Below are 23963 nucleotides of genomic sequence, written 5' to 3'. Positions count from 1 at the left end.
CGTTTGCGGTTGTGAAGATTTGCTACGTGTCCTTCATTTTTTTTTTAAAATATATTTTTATTATCACTATTTTTATTGTACATTTAATTATACAAAATAGCTAATTTAAAGATATTTGTAAATTGTGGAATTAATTATACAAATTGTTCACTCTTTCCATCACTACTGTACAAACAATTAATCAACAGATAGAGATAATACGGATAATACACAGCTATTTTTTTTTTTGGCAAATTATTACACAGCTACGGTATTTTAATTTTTTTTTTTTTTTTTTAATGAATTAATTTTCAGTGATGTTTACTGCTGCTGCAATACTGAAAATGTCCCCATCGTCGGTGTAATAAAAATAATATCTTATCCTATCTTAAAAATAAAACAGTATGTAATTTATTAAATGAATAGATAACATACACACTATTATTAAAGTGTACATATAATTATACACACTTGTTTTGATAAATAAATAACATTTGATATGATGATGATCAATAAGATGTATACTATATACATAACATTAATGAATTGATTTACCGTATTTCAATTTTTTAAAGGTAAATTCACAAAGGGCCCAGCCTGCCCTGATGAGGAACAAGAAGAGTGGTTATTGCTATGCTCCAAATAATAAATAATTACTACTTTCTTTAAGAAAGCTCTAATCCATCCAGGGATCGATGTCCTGATGACAGTTATTGAGATGTTTTAGTTTGCTGTCATGAATGAATCCTGAGTGTCACCAGTTTAATGACAGAGGGAGAGGTTTTACTTTACACAACCTACTGGGACCCAGTGAATAACTCATAGACTGTAAAAAGGAATAACTCAGAGGAATATCACAAGAGATGGTGGCAAAAGATAAGGATGAGTTGCCAATACAAAAAGAGAACAATCTGTTAGTTATGATCTTCGAGTATAATCTATGCAACTTCCTCAAAAAAACACAACATTAAATTGCTGCTTCCACTCTGATGCATGAGAAATTATGATATAATACAAAAAATACAACTGTCACTGGGGCTATTTTTCTGCACTGGGCCTATTCATATTTACCCGATGATGTAGTGAATATTTCTTACAAGTCTATTAATACTTATTACTCTGAATGATTTTTCCATCCCCTGACACTGTGTCACAATCACAGACTGACTCTGCCCTGGCCCTGACACTTACCCTTACTTCACACATTTGCATATCTGCAGTGCAGTTCCCCCTTCAGCCTCTGGGGTGTGACAGCAAGTTCATCAACAGTTCCTTTGCACTTTTTTAATGGCAAAGAAGAAGTTTCAGATTTTTGGGGGGTGAGGGGCTGGCCTTTTTTTGTTCCGCTGGAGAATACTGCTTGAACGGAGAGCAGGAGCACAACAGACCGAGGAGAAACCACAGCGCCGCGGACCATCGGCTGAATCCCGGCGCCGGCAGAGAGCCCGCACGGCAGCGCGACGGCAGAGTGGGCGGACTGAAGGCGGACTGAAGACGGACTGAAGACGGCATCGCCCTGCAGCTGAGTCCGTCCGCCGCGACTGGCTCCAGGGTCAACGGGCAGCGGGCAGCGGGCAGCGGGCAGCTATCGCCGTTAGCCTCGACTCCTCTGCGGGTCTGGGGGGCTCTGGTAGGGGCAGGGGGCGGGGGTACACCGAGAAGGGAGAGGACTACACGCCGAGAGGAGGGGGCTGGAAGTCTGAGACGCTTCCAGCCTGAAGGGGCCGGCGGTCTGGCCACAGCACCCCGGACTTGCTAGCTTGTACCCGCGCGGCTAAGTGAATGGGATGGAGCCGGGACCGTCTGGCGCTGGTAGGTTTCTTTATTGTTGCACTTTAACGATTTAACGTGGTTTCACTTGAGAAATCCGACTCATGGCTGCAGATAAGACACCGCAGCTGCGAAAACGAGGCACCGTAGCCTGGCCTTAGCATCAGGGGAGGGGAGGGGGGAGATGTACAAGGAGGCTTGGTGGTGACAACCCCGTCTGTTGCACCGCAACGTTTAGAGAGGAGAGAGTGGGTGATGGAGAGGAGCTTTGCGTGCACAATACTTCTGTAGGAAACTATATTGTTTATCCAGATTTATAGCTGCAGACGAGCTTCTTGGAGCGCTGACAATATCCACAGCCATGCGCGGGGGCAGGGAGGTCGTGGGAATCTGAGTGAGGAAGGACGAGGTGAAGCCCGCCTTCAAGAAGCAGCAGCAGCAGCAGCAGCAGCAGCAGCAGCAGCAGCTGGCTGCACCCCACTGCTCTCCACTGCTCTCCAGCCTCCTGCACACTGACAGGTTATGGCTGCTCTCACTGCCCAGGTTGTGGGAAGAAGGTGTGTGATGATATCCACTAGCCTGATTCCCTAACATGCGCGCATTAGAGTCACAAACTCGGGCCCTACATCTGCGGAGACAGATTAATTATTTATTTATGAGACCCCCCCCCCCCCCAAAAAAAAAAAAAAAAAAAATCCGCAATTGTGAAATGTGCACATCTGCTGCTGTAGTTGACAAGAACCTGTCTTAGACTAAGACTGGGCCGAGAAGCATGTGTGCAGTGTGCACTGCATTTGTATGTGGGGATTTTTCTCTGCATGCTGCACTTATGGATTTACAGCTAGTGCTTATCTATCATTGCCAGCCATGGTGTTTATTTGCCATGTTTCTTTAATGACACTGAGATGCGGAAGCAACCAGTTAAAGCACAAACTGACTTTACACCCAGTTCTGAAGTCCACCGGCTGTGGAGGCTCATAAAACAGCCTTGAATCTGTCTTGATTTTCTTTTTTTGGATGGCAGGGTTTATACATGTTATATGTGTGCAGCGTCATGCTTGATACTGGACCTTGAATTCAGTTGAATGGGCTTGTTTTTATTTTTTAAGATGGTGGTGGTGGTGGTGGTGGGGGGGTCCTTAGGGGCCCCCTCATCTTAAAGTCTGCATTTGTGTTGAAGTGTGATGATTCAACATGCTATTCTCCAACATTGAGCTGATTGCCGTGTTTAGCTCATGGTCAACAGCCAATTACTCGGTGAGCCAACTAGTTTGGCCAAAACAATTGATGCACAATTGGCTGTTACTTCTCATTCATGTACTTGTGGTATCCTGATAGGGTCTCCTCGTAAACACACACACACACACACACACCCTACTGCTCTGTATTTGAACACTTTTAAAGAGTGTTTTCATCCATCCATCCATCCATCCATTATCTTATGCCGCTTATCCTGTGAGGGTCGCTAAGGGGGGCTTGAGGGGCCTTTTCATTGTGTTTTTTTTTTTTTTCAATGTCAATTTGCTCTGCAATAAAGCCCAGAAGTACTCAGGCTACATTATCAGCTACTCTAGGCCAAATTTAATTATTTACAAGCTTACATCTGTACTCATAATGTAGAAAAAATAAAGATGTAATATCCTGTTTGTTTTGAAATGTGTGGCCAAAGGATCTGGAGTTGGGCACTTTCCAAAACTTCAATGCACACAAAACATCAATGACCCCCGCAGGAATATTAAAGCACTAGTCATTCCTATGTGACTTGGGTTCATTTATGTGTTATGTCATCGTCAAAGACGGTAAGTGGTGAGCGTCTTCACGTTGTGATGCATCACCAACAACTCTGCCTTTAAGTCTTTACCGCCCGGGAAAGACTGCTATTGTCTCGGGATATGCGAGAGTGCTGGCTCTGCTTCTCACCATCTGCCTTCACTGGCACGGGGGTGAAGTGTGTGTCATTGTGTGTGTGTGTGTGTACGACGATTACAACGCGCTCGCATATTCACACACATACGTGCAAGCATAGAAAAGCATGTGAAGAAGTGACACACATAAGAGTACGTGTGGCGAACACATGCCCGCTGTCTGTGTTTATTGTGTTTGTCAGATGTGTTGTGGCGATGTGTGAGTCTACAGAGCAGATTCATGTTTTTTATTGTTTTTTTTTATAGCTAATGTTACTCCTTCTGTCAGTTTGGCATTTTCTTATGATTGAGTTGTGTGTTTGACCCAAGGATTTCCATAGCAGCTATTTAAAGCAGAGCTGGTTGAGTTTGGGATACCCGGGCCCGTCGGCCTGATGTGGGAACGCGCTCGGTGCAGGAGCAGAAAGGCCAAGGTCTCTTCAGCATGACCACAGCGGCACCCTGCCTCCTCCCACCTCCTCCAACAGCCCCACACACACACACACACACACAGGTCCCCTGATATCCATGACAATAATGTGTTGCCGTGGTGTCTCCATGGTGAGGCTGGGAATGTAGAGGGGGGCCCCCTGTGTTTGTGTGTGTCAGTGTGTGTTCGCCGTAGCAGGGGCGCTCCCTCTGTCATACAGCCGTATTTGTGTGTGTGTGTGTGAGTGAGACAGAGGAGCGGGGCAGCTGGGGTCTTTGTTGTGGTGGAGGAGGGCTGTTCTCCTGGGACCCCGGGGTTAAGGCACTGGGGCCCTCTCAGGCAGGAGTCACAGCTAGCCTCACACCCAGCACCCAGTCTAGGACCCCCTCTATATCAGACCTCCTCATACAGACCGGATCAGACTTGTTTTTTTTTTATAGATAGGATGCTAGAATGAACCCTGCAGGCACCAATCAGTCAGAGAGAGGGAGAAATCTGAAAAACTGTTATATAAAATGTATACAGAGGCCATTGTATGTTCCTGGAGCAAATTATGTTTCACAATCCGAATGCACTCAGTTTACAACAGCAACAGGAAGAAACTCTTAACCCTTAATCTTTCCTTGATAGGTTATGTCAATGATTAATCAAAAGTATTTGTTTACCTGAGCAGCAGACATCATAGACAAACATGCTTGTATAATCGATGGATAGCCGTGTATTGCAGTACTACTCCAGCTTCACATGACATGAAATATTCAGATGGAACAAAGTTTTGACTACTTTGCGTACAGTTTCCACAAACAATTGAAAAGTGAATTCTTCTAACCTGTTCTTTCTCCTTTTCCCTGCCATCTTTTCTCACTCTCCCCCTTTTCCATCCTCATTTGACCTTCTCTGGGTCCCCCCTCCCTCCCCTCCTCCTCCTCCTCCTCCTCTTTATGCCTTGTCAATAACCTCCTCCATCACCCCTGGTATCAACCCTCTCTCTTCCTCTCCCTGCGCTCCAATTCACAATTTGCTGCTTAACTTTTTCCTTCACACTGTTTTTTCTTTTGACCTATCTTTCCTCTCCGTCTTCCTTCTGTTAACTACCATTTACTCTCGTGTCCACCTGTCATGTCCTCTTGGCCCTACGCCTACGCTTCCTTCCCCCGGCTTTCGGCCACATTTTTGCCCTCTCTGCCCTGCCTCTGCTGTTCACAACCACTTCCTTTTGCCACCTCCTCACTTTAACTGCTCTTTACCTCCCATGCGCCTGCTTTGCCCGCGCCTTTTCCTCTGCTCTCGCCTTGTTCTTTTTCCGCTCCTACTGTTGTGTTACTCACACACCCACTTTCCTCACCGCCATCGCCCTGAACCTCTTCCCCCTCGGATCCCTGTCCTTCTCTATGCCTCGCTCTCCTCTCTCTGTGCAGTGCCCATGGGGGCCTTCCCCCCACCCCTGCAGCAGGTGTTCCATGCCCCCCGCCGGCCAGGCATGGGCACCGTGGGCAAGCCCATCAAGCTGCTGGCCAACTACTTTGAGGTGGAGATCCCAAAGATGGACGTCTACCACTACGAGGTGGACATTAAGCCCGACAAGTGCCCGCGACGAGTCAACAGGTAATAACACATCCCAGATGTGGTGTTTGTTGTGTTTCTCTGTGATGTCCCACATTAAACTGAAAGACCAGTACTTGTCAGTCGTCATTTGTCATGAATGGTTATTAACTGGTGGCAACAAAGCACGCATTTGAAGGAGTCAACAAGAGACTGCAATGTCTGCTGTGTTTTGAAATTGGATAATGAAAGCCCAGCAGCCACTTGTAATCACTGTGTTGTCATTCTTTCAGGAGGCGGCCCAACCAGCTGCTTTCAACATGAACAATTCAAATGGAATTCTTTGTAACAGCCATTAATCTGTTTTTACAGGTTGATTATCATATTTATGTGGGGAGGAAAATAATGAAAAATCTGTCGCCACCAAAGCGAAGCTCACCAGCACTCAGTCATTCTTTACCTAGACTGCTCTCAGCCATTTATGTAACACAAATATTGTATCAGTACATATTAAATCACTAATTAGATCACAATCAGGAGAAAATAACCTAAACCTGTGTGACCTGCTTCAGATATTTTAAGCCAGTGAAACTTATCTTATCAAGCTTCATTTTGTGTCATGTACTCTGCTTTATATGGTATGTTTAACTCCTTTGAAAATTGAACTAAAAATGAGGAAATTAAAACGTGTGAGAAGTCGGTGCATCCGTGCAGGATCGGGCAAAAAATATGAAACACCAAGCCATGCATGGGTTTCATCTCATATGAAGCAGCAGGAAGCCTTCTTTTCCTGCAGTAGCTGTGCCCAAGTGACAGGACGGGACAGATGGTGGAGTCACAAGTGAATCTGACTTAACTGACCCTTTCATCTCTGTTGGTGTTTATGCTGCGCAGCGTGTCTGAAGAAGCTCATGTATACGCGTGGCCCGGTCGTATGTGTCTGATGTAGCTTCAGTCAAAATGGTTGTTTCAAAAAATCTCAGATTGAGCGGCGTTCTGAAGATGTCATTCAGTAGCATTAACATACCCTAATTGGCTTTTCCAATCAGTGTGGTGATATGCAGGGGCAAGCAAGGCACGCTGAAGTTTTTAAAAAATTGGGATAGAGCGCATTAATTGAAAAAAAAAAAAAAAATTCAAAGGAATTTGATTTATTGAAGAGATGGTCTTTTTGTTAAAACTATTCATGTTAGTGCAAATAACTGTGTTAGTTGCTGCATGCTTGTAAGCTTCACCATTGGCTGCTTTTCATGAAAGTTATAGTCTGTGCATAGGTTTTTACCAGATCCATCTGTTAAAAACAAAGAAAGAAGAGCTGCCATGTTGATGATTTGTTTGTTATTACTTTAATCCAGGCAATAAATGGTACATGATGAACATAAAACACAAAATCCACAGAAATATGGGATCTTCCTCGCTGACTTTGGTCCCAAGCAGCTCACCACAGAGTCGGTTCCTCTACAAATAAGACTGTCTTCTCTGCCTTTGAGGGAAAAGTGACAAACGTCAGTAGTACGTGTTTCATCATGTTTGATTCAGGAGAATTCAGCCTTTCATGAAGGAATGATTGTTGTTTTCCCTCATACTCTGTTTTATCTGCGCTGAATTCTACACTGAAATTGTAGTGTCATACTTGAGGTGGCTCCAACAGGATGTGATTGGCTATCATATAGCAGGCCGTGTGGAGTTGTGTGTCAGCGGCAGGCTCGGAGCAGGAATATGATCTATATAGGCTAACTTTTTTATCCGTGTCTTAATGACACTAACCCAGTCCTCAAGTTTACTGTCCCAGTTTACTTACTAATGGCTTCAGGCTATTGCATAATTGTAGATAATGCGTTGAGAACAGCATGGAAAATGGAGAACTTTTAAAACATTTTGCCACAAAGGTACATTTGTGAGAGTGGCATCTGGATGTTTGAGGCCAATTATTCATGTTAGACCGTGGTGTGGCCGTTTACTGTTGACAATTTCATTTGGACTGGGGCTGGGCAGCTTTAATCAATTAAACACAGAATCTGTTTTTGCATGTTTCCTGAAGAGAAATTTATAGCTCATCTCATAATCTAAAAGGAACAACTTGACATAATTTATTTCCGTCAACTAAAACAGCCTTGACTTTGTGCTTGTGTCCTCATGCGACCCTCTGGTTTTGATTAAACAAACAATCTTTTGTTGAAATCCATGAAGACCTCAGCAGTGGTTGTCTTGAGAGCCCTCTACCAAGAGTCCTTTAGCTTTGCGCTTATTCTAAAGGTTGTGCACAGACATAGGGACAAATGAAGCACGTCGCTTCTGTCCTAAATTCAAAAAACTTCAAATTGTAAAAAAAGAATCCCAGGAAATTGCACAAGCTCGCGCCATTTTCTCACCCAGAGAGGCTCTCAGAGCTTCGGTCTCTTCTGGCTTTAATGTTTGAGACAAAGGGTCCAAGAAGGCATGCAGAGGTCAAGCCCTTTGACCTTTCCTCATTCAGAACGACTCTTCATCCCCCCACACTTATATGAAGGCCAAGGCACCGCGCATTGAAAGGTGGTGGCCCCCCGCCTACGGCCCCTCGCTCTCTTTGTCCTTGCCTTCCCCTCCATGACCATGAGATATTGCACCCACCAGCTGTATCCTGCTTGATCGATATCCCGTCATCTTGCAACCTGCCCCCCCAGCCCCTCCCTTCCATCACAATGGTACACCTGCATCAGGCGATGGGTTTAACTGACAGTGTTATGTGTTGTTATGTGTGGCTTCCTACAGGGAGGTGGTGGAGTACATGGTGCAGCACTTCAAGCCCCAGCTCTTCGGCGACAGGAAGCCGGTGTACGATGGCAAGAAGAACATCTACACGGTGCTAGCACTTCCTATTGGGAGTGAAAAGGTAGACTTCTGCTGTGGCTTTGGTTCACGCTGTGACACTGCTCCCTAATCACTCACTAATTCCTTATCAGCATTCAATGGGGCGTAGTATTAATTACAGAATTTGTCTAGTTGGAGGAAGGATCTTTTGAAACACACTGAGAAGCATGCACTACTTGGTGTTTCTAATCTCCTGTAGAGCCCATATGTCTGTCCCAGTGTTAAAAATAACAACAAATGCCTTCTGTTTTAAGGACACACTCCTACTGGCCAGTTGTCCGCTTGGAGACATCTAGTTTTGATGCCTATTTGAATAAGAAGACGTTAGATATGTGTTGATACCACCCCAGATATCTGTCACGCAAACATGTGACTCAACCAGTTAACTTAGCTAAGCAGTAAATCCTGGAAATAGGTTTTATCTAGTAGATGTTGGAAATGACACATTCCGATTCAGGGAAGTCATGAAATAATATGACACATAACTTCCTATAAAATTGCAGTGTGTAATTTTTTACCGTTTTGTTTTTGTAAGCATTTAATTAATTATATATATATAACATATTCATTTATAAGCTTAAGATAATGATAATGATTTGATTTATTTGGATCCCCATTAGCTATGGCAATGCCAAAGCTATTCTTCCTGGGGTCCATACAACATTTACAGTGTATCAATGCAATTTATGTCCCATACAATACAATACACTTTATTTATATAGCACCTTTCAAAACAAATGTTACAAATAAAACCAATAAAATCAGGAAACAGTTTGAGATGGATTTTTATTACTTTTGTACAGAGACAGGCCAGATGTGTCCCTTTGGTTTTTAGGATTTATGCTAGGCTAACAGGCTGCTAGGTGTAGCTTCATATTGACTGGTGTTGAGTTTTTTCATTTCCATCCAGCAAGAACATGAATCAGTAGTGCCTTTTTATACTTTATTCAGCCTGTTCAGTCCTATTCTAGCCTTCTAGTCTTGTTCTTTACCTCCTGTATGTCTCTTTCCTCCGTCACTCCAGGTGGATTTCGAGGTAACCATCCCAGGCGAGGGTAAGGACAGAATCTTCAAGGTGTCCATCCGTTGGCTGGCCAAGGTTTCATGGCGCCTGCTGCAGGAGACTCTGGTCAGCGGCCGCCTGCAGGTTCCCCTCGACTCGGTTCAAGCCCTGGATGTGGCCATGCGCCACCTGGCCTCTATGAGGTACACCACAGGAACCCTTCCTCTCTCAGCCACACACACACACACACACACACACACACACACACACAATTACTTGTCCTGCAGTAATCTGACTCAGTTATATGCATGCTTGTCTTAAAAGCAAATTGGAAAATTGTGTTTTTTTTGCTGAGTTCATATTTGCTGACATCCAAACCATGCAGCCAAGCAAGGTTAACGTGATTCTTCCATTCACTTGCATCAGACCACCGTAGCTCAGGGGTCAGAGTCGCTAAACAAAAGATGCTTGTTAGCTGAGACATGTGTGAAAATGTCTACTGAACAATGCTGAGCAGGAGAATAATGATAACTGGCTTGAGGACTTGACCTGATAATGGTCAAAAAGGAAATCCTCGAGCCACAAAAGTAATTTCCAAGATAATGTTTCTTTTTCTTTTGCCCCCTTTTTTTCTGAAAAAGACTTTTGAGGTTGATGTAGCACTGCGCCTTAGTCCAATATGCTTTTTAACACAGGTTTTTCAAATAGTTACAATGAATTGACTTATTCTAAAACCTATGATGAGACATGGGCTTTACCGGACCTGAAGTCACACTTAACTTCTACCCTAAAATCAGTCGAAGTCATTCTGCACGTTCATTATTCTCATTTTCACCCCCCCACCTCCTCTGATTAGGTACACTCCAGTGGGCCGTTCGTTTTTCTCCCCACCTGAAGGATACTACCACCCACTGGGTGGGGGAAGGGAAGTCTGGTTTGGCTTTCACCAGTCTGTGCGCCCTGCCATGTGGAAGATGATGCTGAACATTGACGGTGAGTCACTGAAGACAAGCTCACCAGAGTGTGTAGTCAGTCAGTGATCTCAGTGTGATTTTCCTGACATTGCATGACTGAGCAGAACACAATGGGACAGGAATGGGAAAAAAGTAAATGCAATCTGGTACCAATAAAGATCTGATGTCATACTCATGTGATGTTTTCTACTGGCTGCTTGTAACATTAACTTGGCTCTGATGAACGCCTCGATTTCGTAGGTAAATTCCAGCTAAACGTCTGGACATCTATATGCACCTTATGATAAGTTTCTTCCTTTGCTGACTCTCCTGGACCTGTTGCTGCTCTCTGTCTCCCTCTAGTGTCTGCCACGGCCTTCTACAAAGCCCAGCCTGTAATTGAGTTCATGTGTGAGGTGTTGGACATTCGCAACATCGACGAACAGCCCAAGACCCTCACTGACTCACAAAGGGTCCGCTTCACTAAGGAGATTAAAGGTGGGTCACTGGACAGTTTGAACGACCCAGTCAAACATCACGATGAGCCCAAATCAAGAAATGATCTCTTCCACCTGCATGCCCCTTTTTTCAAAGTATATCTGCTCATTTTACACCTGGACAATGCATTTCAAACTGCTCCTAGATCCAAATGTGTGAATTTTCTTTCTTGCGTCACACAATAAGCTCTTTTAATTACTTTGCCTGCACTGATCTTGTATGTCTGTGTCATTGTGTGTAACTTGCTGTCGGCAGGTTTGAAAGTGGAGGTGACCCACTGTGGCCAAATGAAGAGGAAGTATCGAGTATGCAATGTCACCAGACGTCCTGCCAGCCACCAGACGTAAGTACAAAGACACAATTAAATTCCATTGTATTAACCTAAAACAAAGTATTCAGCAGTCATAATGATGTTTCACAATATAAATTTATTAGACATGCAGTACAATATAAATACAATAGCACATACATGACTGTACATTAGATCAAACATACCCACTGGTTATGTTAATGCATACATCAGCATTATATGGATATCTCCAAATTGGCTGTATAGTACATACTAGAAATAACCAGTTCTCCCAGTAAGATTTATCTGGCAAGTGTGTTAGCAAATGGTTTCCTTCTTACATGTGCAGTAGAAATGGAACAACATTAACATTCATTTGGAGTTGTGTTTGTATCCACCTGATGAGCCCCATATCTGAAGCTTAAGCTGCTAAATGCATGATCTACTATTTCCACTGGCCAGTCATTTAATTCTGTCTGTCTGCGGTTTGGTTTATCAGAGATTTTGGCTAAAAACACAACTGCTGGCCACAGCTGGAGACAGGGTTGATGTGGGCAGTGTGAGTGAATAAAAATGTATCTATGCAGCCGAGAAGCAAAAACATGGTAATTCTCTGTGGGTTGATTACCACGAGCTGATCCTCTCACATACATTTGATCCTTGTTCAAATCAAAATACTGATTATATCAGCTTTTAATGTTTGCATTGACATGTTTTCAGCAGTATTGTGTCCAAAAGGGATTCACACTGAGAACTGAAGTGATTATTTGGGAAGTTGTTTGACTGATAAGAAGTTTTTACTAAATAGGTCATTTTAATACTTAATGCTGGGGTCTGGCATCGTGTGCATTTCCTTACGTAACATTTCATTAACTAAATGATTCATCAATTGATGAGAATCTTTTTTGACAGGGGTGAAATTGTTGCTTAAAACTTTGGCAGGAAGACGCCTCACTCAGTTACAGTAGAGAAAAACTTCTCCAAATCTTCATGTTTCTCATATTCTTTTCTTTGGCAGGTTTCCCCTCCAGCTCGAAAGTGGGCAGACAGTAGAATGTACAGTGGCCCAGTACTTCAAGCAGAAGTACAACTTGCAGCTAAAATACCCCCACCTGCCCTGTCTACAGGTGGGCCAGGAGCAGAAGCACACCTATCTGCCGCTGGAGGTAGGAACTGGAAACTAACAGCTATTTGAGGTATATGCTGGTGCTTTTAAAGGGATAGTTCAACATTGTTGGCAAATTGGCCCATTGCCATAATCCCTATAGTCTTAGCAGTAGGTTCGTTGCCTTTAATTGTTGGTGCAAGCTATTTTTAAAACAGCGGAGAAGAGCTGCGAGCTGCTCAGAGCTACGCTACGGAGGCTAATGGGATTTCTTGGTTTCCCTCATCAAACTCATCAAATAATACATAATCCAACGACTCCAAAACGCTCTGGTGGACAAGTTGTGACCTGCACATTCACCACACTATGAGAAAATAACGGACCGTTAAGAGACGGAGTTGTTTTTGAAGTAAATTCAGAGACTGCTTGCTGAAAAACTGCCCCCGAAGGTAACGCGCATCAGCTGTTTTGCAAGAATTTACCTCGAAAACAACAACAACTGTCCAATTCACCTCCGTTATTATCTCATAGCGTGGTGAATGTGAAGGTCACAACTTGTCCACCAGAGCGTTTTGGAGTTGCTGGATTGTGTCTTTGATGAGTTTGGTGAGGGAAACTAAGAAATCCCATTAGCCTCTATAGCGTAGCTCTGAGCAGCTCACGGCTCTGCTCCGCCGTTCTAACAATAGCTCGCACCGACAATTAAAGGTAACAAACCTACTGCTATGACTATGGGGATTATGGCAATGGGCCAATTTGCCAAAATGTTGAACTATCCCTTTAAGGACCTGACGTTTACACCTTAATGAATTTGGATTTCCTCGCTCCAGGTGTGTAACATTGTAGCTGGTCAACGATGCATCAAGAAGCTGACAGATAATCAGACCTCGACTATGATCAAAGCCACAGCTCGCTCTGCACCGGACAGACAAGAGGAGATCAGCAGGCTGGTGAGTTGTAGAGACGACTGGAGTGGAGGTTACACAGCTGACCTAGTCGTGTTCAAAGACAAAGGTGTAATGGGGACCTTCTCTCCTCACAGATGAAGAACGCTAACTTCAACCTGGACCCGTACATCCAGGAGTTTGGCATCAAGGTGAAGGATGACATGGCCGAGGTGACGGGCAGAGTGCTCCCGGCCCCCATCCTGCAGTACGGAGGAAGGGTAAAAAAAAATCATTCATTTATCAGCTTAATGATATCAGCTTTTGTGTTGAGAAGTCGATTGAAACTTAAAGTGTGTAGCGTACATTGATTTGCTGTAGATCTGCTTTAATCTTTCTCTCCTCTGGTCTTCTCACACACAGAATCGTGCCATTGCTACCCCCAACCAGGGAGTGTGGGACATGAGAGGGAAGCAGTTTTACAACGGCATTGAGATCAAAGTGTGGGCGATTGCCTGCTTTGCCCCCCAGAAACAGTGCAGGGAAGAGGTGCTCAAGTAAGGACTAATGAGTGGGAGCTGTGGGGAATTCATTTTATTTGAAGCAGGATTAAATAATTTTCTTCTACAACATTTCTGGCTGTCTCACAGTTGATTGTAGCAAGTCCTTAGATCAACTTTTAATTTAGCCTTTCCACAGGAGAAACGTGCTTCTTATTGCTGTACATTAAGCAGAGTCTTTTCCCTTCTCACAAAGTACATTTCCCTTCAAAAACATGTCTAGAGAGTTTGGGGCAGAGACATAAAGACATGGTCCATCATCACACCTTGCTGAATTTTGACCCTACTACTGTGGTTCCCTCTCAGGAACTTCACAGACCAGCTGCGGAAGATCTCCAAGGATGCTGGGATGCCAATTCAGGGCCAGCCGTGTTTCTGTAAATACGCCCAGGGAGCGGACAGCGTGGAGCCCATGTTCAGACACCTGAAGAACACCTACTCTGGACTGCAGCTCATCATCGTCATCCTGCCCGGAAAGACTCCTGTCTATGGTATGTTTATTTATTAGAGACACACTGAAGTAATTAAAAAAAATAAAGTGTCTGAAGTCATCAAACCATACATCCATCTGAAGGCATACCCTGCTGAACTTGGCAGAACTCCTCCTCATTCCCCGTTTTCCAAATGTTGTCTTTCGTAGCGGAGGTAAAGCGTGTGGGGGACACTCTCTTGGGCATGGCCACCCAGTGTGTTCAGGTGAAGAACGTGGTGAAGACGTCACCTCAGACCCTCTCCAACCTCTGCCTCAAGATCAACGTAAAGCTGGGAGGCATCAACAACATCCTGGTTCCCCATCAGCGGTGAGCTTCACAGTTAGGGCAGGAGAATAGCAGTTTAGATTTATAAATAATACAGTCACTTATAAACAAGTGTAAGCTGCTGCCACATGTCTTTGCTAGTGTGATTATATTCATTTTGTCTCCTCTTTCAGTTATTTAGCTATTTTGCTATTGGAGATATATTATCATCATGGATATATTATCATCACAGGCTGAAATGCTGAGATGGGTCATTTTAGTTCATCTAGTTCACCTTGTGGGCTCTGACTTGACTGTGCTCTTGAAGTGCAAAGTGTAGTTTTGCTATAGGAGAAAAATACAAAATGTACTTAAGCCACTTCTCACTGACTGAAAATGAATAGGTTTTAATGTAAAAGAAAATAACTTTGTTTTCACTATGAATTATATAACAGGGGCATATACAGATAAGATGAACCCCCAGGTCATACATGACCAGCAAACATTGCAAACTGACGTTACCTTGACATGTTTCGACTGCAGCGTGGAGCCTTCCTCAGAAGTCAGTCGCTGATGGCTGTGACATGTTGGTCGACCAACACGTCACAGCCATCAGCGACTGACTTCTGAGGAAGAAACATGTAGAAACATGTCAAGGTAACATCAGGAAAGTCCTTTTGTCTGTTAAAAAGAAGACAAAAATTCTAAATAACAGGTCTTTGCTGGTCATGTATGACCTGGGGGTTCATCTTATCTGTATATGCCCCTGTTATATAATTCATAGTGAAAACAAAGGTATTTTCTTTAATATTAAAAACTATTCATTTTCAGTCAGTGAGAAGTGGCTGGAGTAGGTTTTGTATTTTTCTCCTATAGCACAGCCACACTCTGCACTTTAAGTCAGAGCCCCCAAGGTGAAACTAGATGAACTAAAATGACCCATCTCAGCATTTCAGCCTGTGATGATAATATATCCATGATGATAGTATATCTCCAATAGCAACCCTGCACTGTCTTTATGAGCAAGTGTGAATTACTCCTCCTCCATTCGCACTCTCAGGTCAGCAGTGTTTCAGCAGCCGGTAATCTTCCTGGGAGCAGATGTCACACACCCCCCTGCTGGAGATGGCAAGAAGCCCTCCATTACTGCTGTAAGTCTCTGTACGAACACCTTCATTAAAGTACACCAGTTGACCTTGAACACAATCTCAGGAAGAGGGAAGGGAACGAAGGCCACTTGTCAAACCTGGGTGTGTGTGTGGTCCTCCCTGAGTGGGAGGTGGGCTGGGTGGGGCACTGTGAAGGGCGTTTGTCATAATTCCTTCCTATTTGAAGACTACATGATTACTTTTATTAATCAAATCAGCGTTGGTTTGCAACAGTAGATGGTCGATTGTGTAATTCTCTGTGACCTTATTATTAAAAGATGATGAAAGATAACAGATTTTTTACATGAAACACAGGAGTTCTGAAGAAATGTTTTCAAGACTGACAAAGATAGCCATAGACAGAAAAAACAGTTACTGGAGCCACAAAGTCCAAATTTGGTCTCTAAGTGGACATTTAATTAAATTGTATGTAATTCCTGTTGTGCATTGCTGTAACTTCAAATTTGCCATTATACAGAAACTTTGTATTTCCAGAAGAAAACATTTTTCAGTTTTTTAACAAGAGCAGCTTGAAGCATTTGGCTGCCACTTTGTGTAGATAAACCAACAAGTCAAAGTAATGCATTTATATGCTTTCCAGAATTTATCAGCATTAATGTCACACAGGTTCTGTCCTCTGCCTGTGCTTCAGTTGGACACAGCAGCTACCAATAACAGCAGCTCTGCGTCAGCTGCGGCACACGCTGCCACAATATGATGAAAACTACAAAATGTACCGAATGCTTATCTGTAAGGTCAGTGGAAGGTTTCCACCACGGGGGTTTGAACCTGTCTCTCTCTTTCCCAACCCACCTCAAAGCCTTCAACAACCTTGTGTATCTATTAATAAGTATATAGTTTTGTAAAGTGAAGTAAGTCACAGAAATGTGTGCTTTCTCTGATGGCAGCCCAGATGCTGAGCTGAACAGGGGTGGGGCACTTCTGTTTATAGGCAAATCAAAAAACATCAAGGGCATGTAAATAATGCAAACGACCTCAGGATGTCAGAGAAAAAACAAACGTGCATGGTTGAGGTTGCTTGGTGACAGTGGCACCGGGTGGCCATGATGCACAGCAGTGCTGGTGAGTGAAGATGATAAATAATATGTTTGAGACAGAAAAGCTTCAACATGAACTTTAATCTTAACATTTACCTCACGGTAATATCATCAGTGTTATCTATTATTAGTTTGACTGTTGACTGGAACATAGGATAGAAATATTTGGATACTATTATGTTCTTAGACTGGTGGATGTGAAGCATTCATCACCTTGGGCTCTGGTACAGTAACTTGAGATGGGCACTGGTAATTAATTTTGGCATTTTAATTAAAACCACCATTAGTTGAAGCCCTAATTTACAGCTTTATTAAGTATTGTGTACTCCCAGGCGGTCAATAACACTTACCAAGCAATTTACCCTGTAGAGCTGTGTAAGTGTTTTTTGCTGATCAGAATGTTTCAAAACATATTCACCAACTTATTCCTTTTCTGAAGTGTCAAATAAGGTATAAACAACCAAAGACACTCTACACTGCTTTAAAAGTCACTTTTTTGTAAGAGACGACTGACTGTTTAGACCTGGCTACGTGGTAAACGAGTCTGAACAAAGAAATAAGTATTAAGCCGATAGTTAGTGAGCTCATCACTGACTCACTGCTCAAAAAGGAAATGACGTCAACCCATAGTCCACCCTTGACCTCAGCTCAGCTGTGGTTGGCTGCGTTGTTGCCTAGAAATCATGACGAGCACTTGAGTCACACGGAGAGAAATAGGAACAGGCAAAGGGGAGTGGGTCTGTCTCCATCCGCCGGATTGAGGAGGAAACTGTTGAGAAACTAAGGTTGTGCAGAGAGAAGAATAAAAGGTTGATGCTGAGCCTCTCACACTTTCCGATCGCAGCCTCTAGAGGATGCCAATATGCAAAAATAGCTATTGGGTCAAATGACTGGTAACTGAAAGGACAATGAGACCACGGCAGCATTAAAACTGCTGAAAGACATGTACACTTTTTTTCCCCCCTCTGCAGCGTATTTTGTTGTTTTTAATTACTGTGATCACACATCACAGATGCTGTTATTCAAACCAACTTTTTTTTTTTTTTGTGCCTCTGTCACATTAGTGCGACTCAGATCACTAGCTCTGTGCGGTGCCGTGTTCAATTCCATCACCTGTTTGCTCCCCTCTCTCAGGTGGTAGGCAGTATGGATGCTCATCCCAGCAGATACTGTGCCACAGTGCGAGTCCAGAGACCCAGGCAGGAGATCATTGAAGATTTGTCTTACATGGTGCGTGAGCTGCTCATCCAGTTCTACAAGTCGACCCGCTTCAAGCCCACCAGGATCATTTTCTACAGAGACGGCGTCCCCGAGGGGCAGCTGCCACAGGTATTTCATCAGATTTTTGGCTGATAAACTCGAGTGCATTGGATTTCCCATTATTTAATTTGCATAAGTGCAAATATTGACTGAAGTGTTGCTAAGAATACTTACGTATGTGTGTGCAGATTCTCCATTACGAGCTCCTGGCCATCAGAGACGCGTGCATCAAGCTGGAGAAAGACTATCAGCCAGGCATCACCTACATCGTTGTGCAGAAACGCCATCACACACGCCTCTTCTGTGCTGACAAGTCTGAAAGAGTGAGCTTTTTTATTATCTAACACCATTTGTTCTCCTTTCTTAAGACAAAGCTGTTTGTCATATGTTTAATATCCATCATTGTGTGTCATCATTTGATAGATTGGGAAGAGTGGGAATATTCCTGCAGGGACTACAGTGGACACCAGCATCACTCATCCCTTTGAGTTCGACTTCTACCTGTGCAGCCATGCAGGCATACAGGTAACAGAGCGCTCGTGCTCATGCGTTATTACATTTTTGAAGTCCCCTGAATGTCTTAGACAACAATCCCATATATGGCATTTGGTTGTTTAACATGTTTGTCAGTGCATATTGTTGAGTTTTCACCCCCTCCTCGCTCTGTTTCTAGGGTACCAGCCGGCCGTCTCATTACTACGTCCTCTGGGACGACAATCGTTTCACGGCTGATGAGTTGCAGATCCTAACCTACCAGTTGTGCCACACTTATGTGCGTTGTACCCGCTCAGTCTCCATTCCTGCTCCAGCCTACTATGCTCGTCTCGTGGCCTTCCGCGCCCGCTACCATCTGGTGGACAAAGAACATGACAGGTTAGTGTGGTTATGAGAGATCGAACACAGCCGCATGGTCTCTGAAACTTTGATAGCCCGTGACCCCATTTCTGGTTTCCAGAAGTCTTGACGACCCATGTAAATTTATGCTATAATGTGAATTTAACTATTGAATAGGCCTTTTGTACTGTATCTATTCTGTTTTTAGAAGCAGTACATTTAGTACTACACTACATCACTACATTAATATGACCCCATTTAGTCTTTGAACTTTAAAGCCTGACAGATGGTGCTGTTGCAGACTTTATACGATTAATCACATGTGAAGAGTCGCTGATCTCTTTTCTCCATCCTCTCTCTCTCTCCCTGTCGTGTCTGCAGTGGCGAGGGGAGTCACGTGTCCGGTCAGAGTAACGGTCGGGACCCGCAGGCGCTGGCCAAGGCTGTTCAGATTCACCACGACACCCTGAGGACCATGTACTTCGCCTGAGCTACACCAACCATCACCACCATTGACCCCCCTCCCACCTCATTTCTACCTGAGTGGGCAGACGGCCCGCCACCACCACCTCATCCCCATCCCTTATTCCCAATGACTGCCCACTACACATAACTCCACAGACCTGCCAGTCAATCACATAAAACCCAAGAAACATACGGCCCTTCACCTGTAAAACACAGGCAGACTCTACAGCCTCATGCACTCAAAAGGTTATGAATATTATTATTGTAATTTTTGTTGTTTTTACTTTACCAGGACTATTGCTCTTTTTATGTTGAATTTTTAAAACGTGGGTATTATTATGTAATTGTATTGTACACTACCTTCACACTCCTATGTATGTAAGTATGCAATACGGATGGGAGGAAAATAGGCGACAAAAAGAAAAAAAAATCCTGAAAACTTTTTTAACTGCCACCACGATGCTGCCTCTTTACCCATCCGAACGCCGGATGCCAGTGTTCCAAGCCCCTTAGTACGGGGATCCTCCAGAGGGGTGGTACTGGGCACGCACACTTACATGTATCATTTTAACGTTGTCATGAACTCATGTTTTTAATGTTTTTTGAATAATGTTATTTTTTTAAAACAGCCTTGAGGAGTCTGAGGTATGGTACATTAGCACTTAGTGTTAGCATGTAGGTGCCACCAGTCCTGCACATAAGAATTTGTTAGTACATGTGAGGCTAGCCCTCTGGTCTTTATATTAGCAGAGACAGAAAGAGCAGGTGTAGCATATCGTAGACACAGGAGAGAAGTCCTGCCGCACTCTCTGTGCTGGTTAGCCAGTCCCTTAGAGATTTAGCCTATAGAGGCCAGCTTAGCATAACAATAGAGGGACCATTTGCATAGAGTGTATCAAATATACTTGCACCCCATGCACCTAAACCAGCATTATTAACCAGCCAAAAGTGATGCCAACCAATGGAAAAAGGGGCACTTAAACAGGAAGATAATCTTTCATTTCTGTATGCATTGCTCTTCTAGGATATACGAGGCACTTTTTTAATTTACTTATTGATTTATTTTACTTCGAAATGGTGAGACTTGTCTGTCCTGAGGCTTGACACACAGACTGCTTTGAAGTTTTCACACTCGACACTCCCATAGCTTTCCGAACAAAGAGGTAACTAAGGCAATAGGCAAGGTCAACACTCCTCTGTAGATTTGAATACAGGCAAATACAAAGTCTGTGATCACTTAAGTGCTGCAAAGCTGAATTCGCATTCAGCAATCGACCTTGCTCCGTTCATTCTGCACATTCCGACATGTATCGGGGGAGACGACGCCAACATCCACCCGTGCACTTCTTCGCATACCCGTACACACGACCATTCTGGCACCTGTCCCACAGAGCTGTTCCCTCTGCAGCCATGTACAACTCACAGCCTGAATAGCAAAAGCACACACACACAACTCTGCCCTCTGAGTCTCTTTTCGAAGCATGTAGAGACGTACCTCTTCAAATGCACTTGTCCCCTTGTTTCCTTCTGAACCAAACTGTCACCCTCTCCATCGCCACCCTCTATCCCTGCTGTCCATGTTCACTTCTAACCCGCAGCATCCCCTGCCCCAGTCCCCTAGCTTGTGTTAGCCAATCCCCATTGGTGCTCTGTGTGCATGGGCGACACAGATAGGGGATTGTTACAATGGACAGGGTGGGCTACTATTACTACTACTTAAATATGCCCTGCCTTTACATCTAGTCACTTTCTGGATTAATGGAAAAAAAATGCATGTAATTATTTTTACGACTGGATATTCTGAGCCACCTTATTTTGGTTTTTGTAGAGGTAGGAGCCAAGCGCTCACCACTGCCTGTCAGTCGTTTTGCCTCGATTGTGTAATGGTTATAAAGACTGCTTTTTCCTTTTTGTCATTATTATTATGAATATTGTGACTAGTGTCAGAGTGTATCCTCAAGAGGGCACTGTGGAGATGGTCTCAAATTCCACCTCAGTTGCCGTTTAAGCGCCTCAAATCTTGTCTGATGGTCAAAGCCCCTTTGAGATGAAAGGGATCAAAAGATAAGAAGTCAGATGAGTTTGATTTTTAAATCATGTTTATGAACTTGCATAATCAAAATGCCTTTGTACACCGTTTTACTGATCCCTCATTGTGTCCAAGGTGATTTGTATATATAAATATATAATATTAACCTGTTATGTATTTTGGCTCACCGTTTGCCGGGCCTTTCACAGTTGGGGCCAGTACTCTACCCCTCATTCTGTGCTAAAAAAAAAAAAGAAAGAAAAGGAAAAAAAAAAAGAAATCAGTCTGGGGTCATTTCCCAGCACCACTGAAACCAGATGCAGTTCTTCACTCACTGAAGCCACAAAGCACCTTGCAAAGGGGGGAGACGAAATGGCAGTCACCCTGGAAATGCATCATGTGGACATCGGAGAGTCCACTCCTCTCCACACAGCCTCACTGTCTGACTAAGCAATATTGAAGCCACTGATCAAGACCAGTCCTTGTCATAGCACTTCCCAGTAGATTTGAATGAAAGGACGAAGCATATTATTTTGGCTCTGTATGTGATAGTATGGGAACTCTGTTGGGGAGGGTTATTTTTTAAAGAAAATAAAATTGTTTTTTATTACCCCTGTTTTTGTTTGCTTTTTTAAAAAAAATACTTGAAATTGAACATAGTCACTGCTTAACCTTCACCTGTGGACCCCCACTTAATTGTTTCATGCACTCAGAATATAACCATACCTCTGGAGCTGAAATGATAAATTGACTGACCAAAAATTGATAGGTAAGTTGATTAATCATTTAATAATTGTAGACATCTCTTAAAAAGGCGACTAGAATTGCCTGGTAGCAACTTCTCAAACAGGAATATTTTTTGTAGGTTTCACACTAAAGGTAAACTAATTTTTATTTTTTTTAAAAAATGATTAAAGCATTTTTCACTATATTAGATTTTATAGACTTAGAACATAGAACAATGATCAAATGTCATGATGAAAATAATGGGGGTGTGCAGCCCTATAGTCCCTCTCTAATGGGATAATACTGGATATAACTGGGTTTCCTCTAAATTACAATACAGGAAAAGGGCCATGTCAAATAAGCTCAGTATAAAGTAGCCTAATACAAATGCTGTATTATGAAAGGCATGTCATGGCGTAAACCTGTGGCTTTTGGGGTCTCTGGGCATTCACCCATTTTGCCAAGTCAAATAATACAACAGTGGTTTACATGTATTTTAATTCAATCTGCAAATTAAAAAAAAAACAAAAAACTTTTACTCAAGTTTTAACAGAACATAAAAAGGAATCAACAGATTTTAGATTACAAAGGGCTCTGACGTCTGATCGCCTCTTGTGCAGTAATTTATTCCCAGTGTAGTAAACGCAGAGTTACCTTTAGCAGTAGGCGGGGCTGGTCGGTCTGACGTCTGGTGACACAGAGCCCACCTCTTCCTGTCGGTGTCAGAAGGCAACTTCACCATATTTAGCTGGCTTGCCGAAGCCCTGCAGAGTTGATCTGTCAACCAGACTGAAAATCTTGACACTTATCGGCGGGTTCGGCCCGGTGTTGACAGCTTTATTTTGACCCCGGGGTACAAACCACGGAGGACGACGTCGTCGGGACACGCTGCGCGAGGAGCGGGGCCGTGTCGGCGGCTGTTTGTCACGCGACAGAACAAGTAACCGTCGTCTGTCAGAATTCCAACTGTCCAACAGCCGAGCTAGCCTCGAGCTAATTAGTGTAGCTACCCCCCGACCGACGCTCGGCGAACCGGACATACGGATTTATGTGGTTTCTGTAAACCTTCACCTATCGGTAGGAATTCATTTGGACTCGGGGACCCCGCTGTGATGATATCCTGACAGCTCCTCTCCTCTTTTCCAGCCACTTTCCTAAGCCTGGCTAGCGAGCTAACCTGGCTAACTAGCAGGTTTTTCAGTGGCGCTACGTCGCGTCGAGGAGCTGCTGCTGCTGCTGCTGCTGCTGCTGGAGCCTCCGCCGTGGCAGTCAAACCCCATTGGATACGTTGACAGTGTGCGGACGGCGGTGTGCGGGGACGCCGAAAACCCCCGGCGGTCGGCGAAACCACCGTACTGAAGGGCCCCCATTTTTGTGACAGTTGTTAGGGAGGGGTGCTAGCAGAGAAGCAGGGTACTCGCCACTCGGTGCTGCAGAGGCGGCGCACAGCCGAAGGAGACACCGGATTGAACGGAGGAAGAGTCCCACACGTTTGACAACTGTGATCCGGGAAGTGAACCGGGCAGGGACCTCATGAATGGAAATCGGAACTACAGGTAAATGATCCCACAACGCTTCTTTAACCAAGTTGCCGGCTTGTACAGTTAAATGTGTTATAGTTTGCTGGTGAAATGAAACACACCGGGATGGTTGGGTTGCCAAAGGTGAAGCTCGAGAGGTGTTAGACTGTAACCAGGGACTTTTTTTTTTCATCTTCCCCCTGTAAATTTGCCCAAACGTGAGTCACAGCTGAAATTATTTCACTAGATAACTTCCAGCCCTGCGAGACAGAAACCTCATTCTCTGAAGGAAATAAGTAAAACATTTAGCTGCTAATAGCAATTCAGAAGTCATCCATCAAGAGCACTGAGCAGTTGGTTCTGTCACACACACAGAGAGAGAGAGACACACACACACACACACACACACACACACACAC

The 23963-nt window shown here is 43.8% G+C and overlaps 2 protein-coding genes across 3 annotated transcripts in view; both read left to right on the top strand.

Moving 5' to 3' along the window:
• Positions 1–1268: 1268 nt before the first annotated feature.
• ago1 (argonaute RISC component 1) lies at positions 1269–21908 on the top strand. The gene is made up of 19 exons (XM_085802352.1): positions 1269–1791; positions 5502–5688; positions 8377–8497; positions 9500–9681; positions 10335–10471; positions 10795–10929; positions 11185–11272; positions 12237–12384; positions 13154–13273; positions 13366–13488; positions 13631–13764; positions 14074–14258; positions 14408–14567; positions 15565–15655; positions 17845–18039; positions 18159–18293; positions 18394–18495; positions 18644–18843; positions 19186–21908. The coding sequence occupies exons 1-19, from the start codon at positions 1767–1769 to the stop codon at positions 19292–19294; spliced, it is 2577 nt and encodes an 858-aa protein (XP_085658478.1). The 5' UTR covers positions 1269–1766; the 3' UTR covers positions 19295–21908.
• An 806-nt stretch (positions 21909–22714) lies between these two features.
• ago3a (argonaute RISC catalytic component 3a) overlaps positions 22715–23963 on the top strand; it is a 32019-nt gene continuing 30770 nt past the window's right edge. Inside the window, exon 1 of one of the 2 annotated variants that reach the window (XM_085802350.1) lies at positions 22715–23580. In XM_085802350.1, coding sequence (XP_085658476.1) covers positions 23562–23580 — 19 coding nt within the window. In that variant the 5' untranslated portion in view covers positions 22715–23561. The remainder of the gene's footprint in view (positions 23581–23963) is intronic. The other variant, XM_085802351.1, reaches the window with a different exon arrangement.

Source organism: Trachurus japonicus, chromosome 16 (assembly GCF_045865225.1).
Source record: "Trachurus japonicus isolate A0001 chromosome 16, Traja_1.0".
In the NCBI taxonomy this organism is placed as follows: Eukaryota; Metazoa; Chordata; class Actinopteri; order Carangiformes; family Carangidae; genus Trachurus; species Trachurus japonicus.
This window is presented reverse-complemented; position numbering and strand designations above follow the sequence as displayed.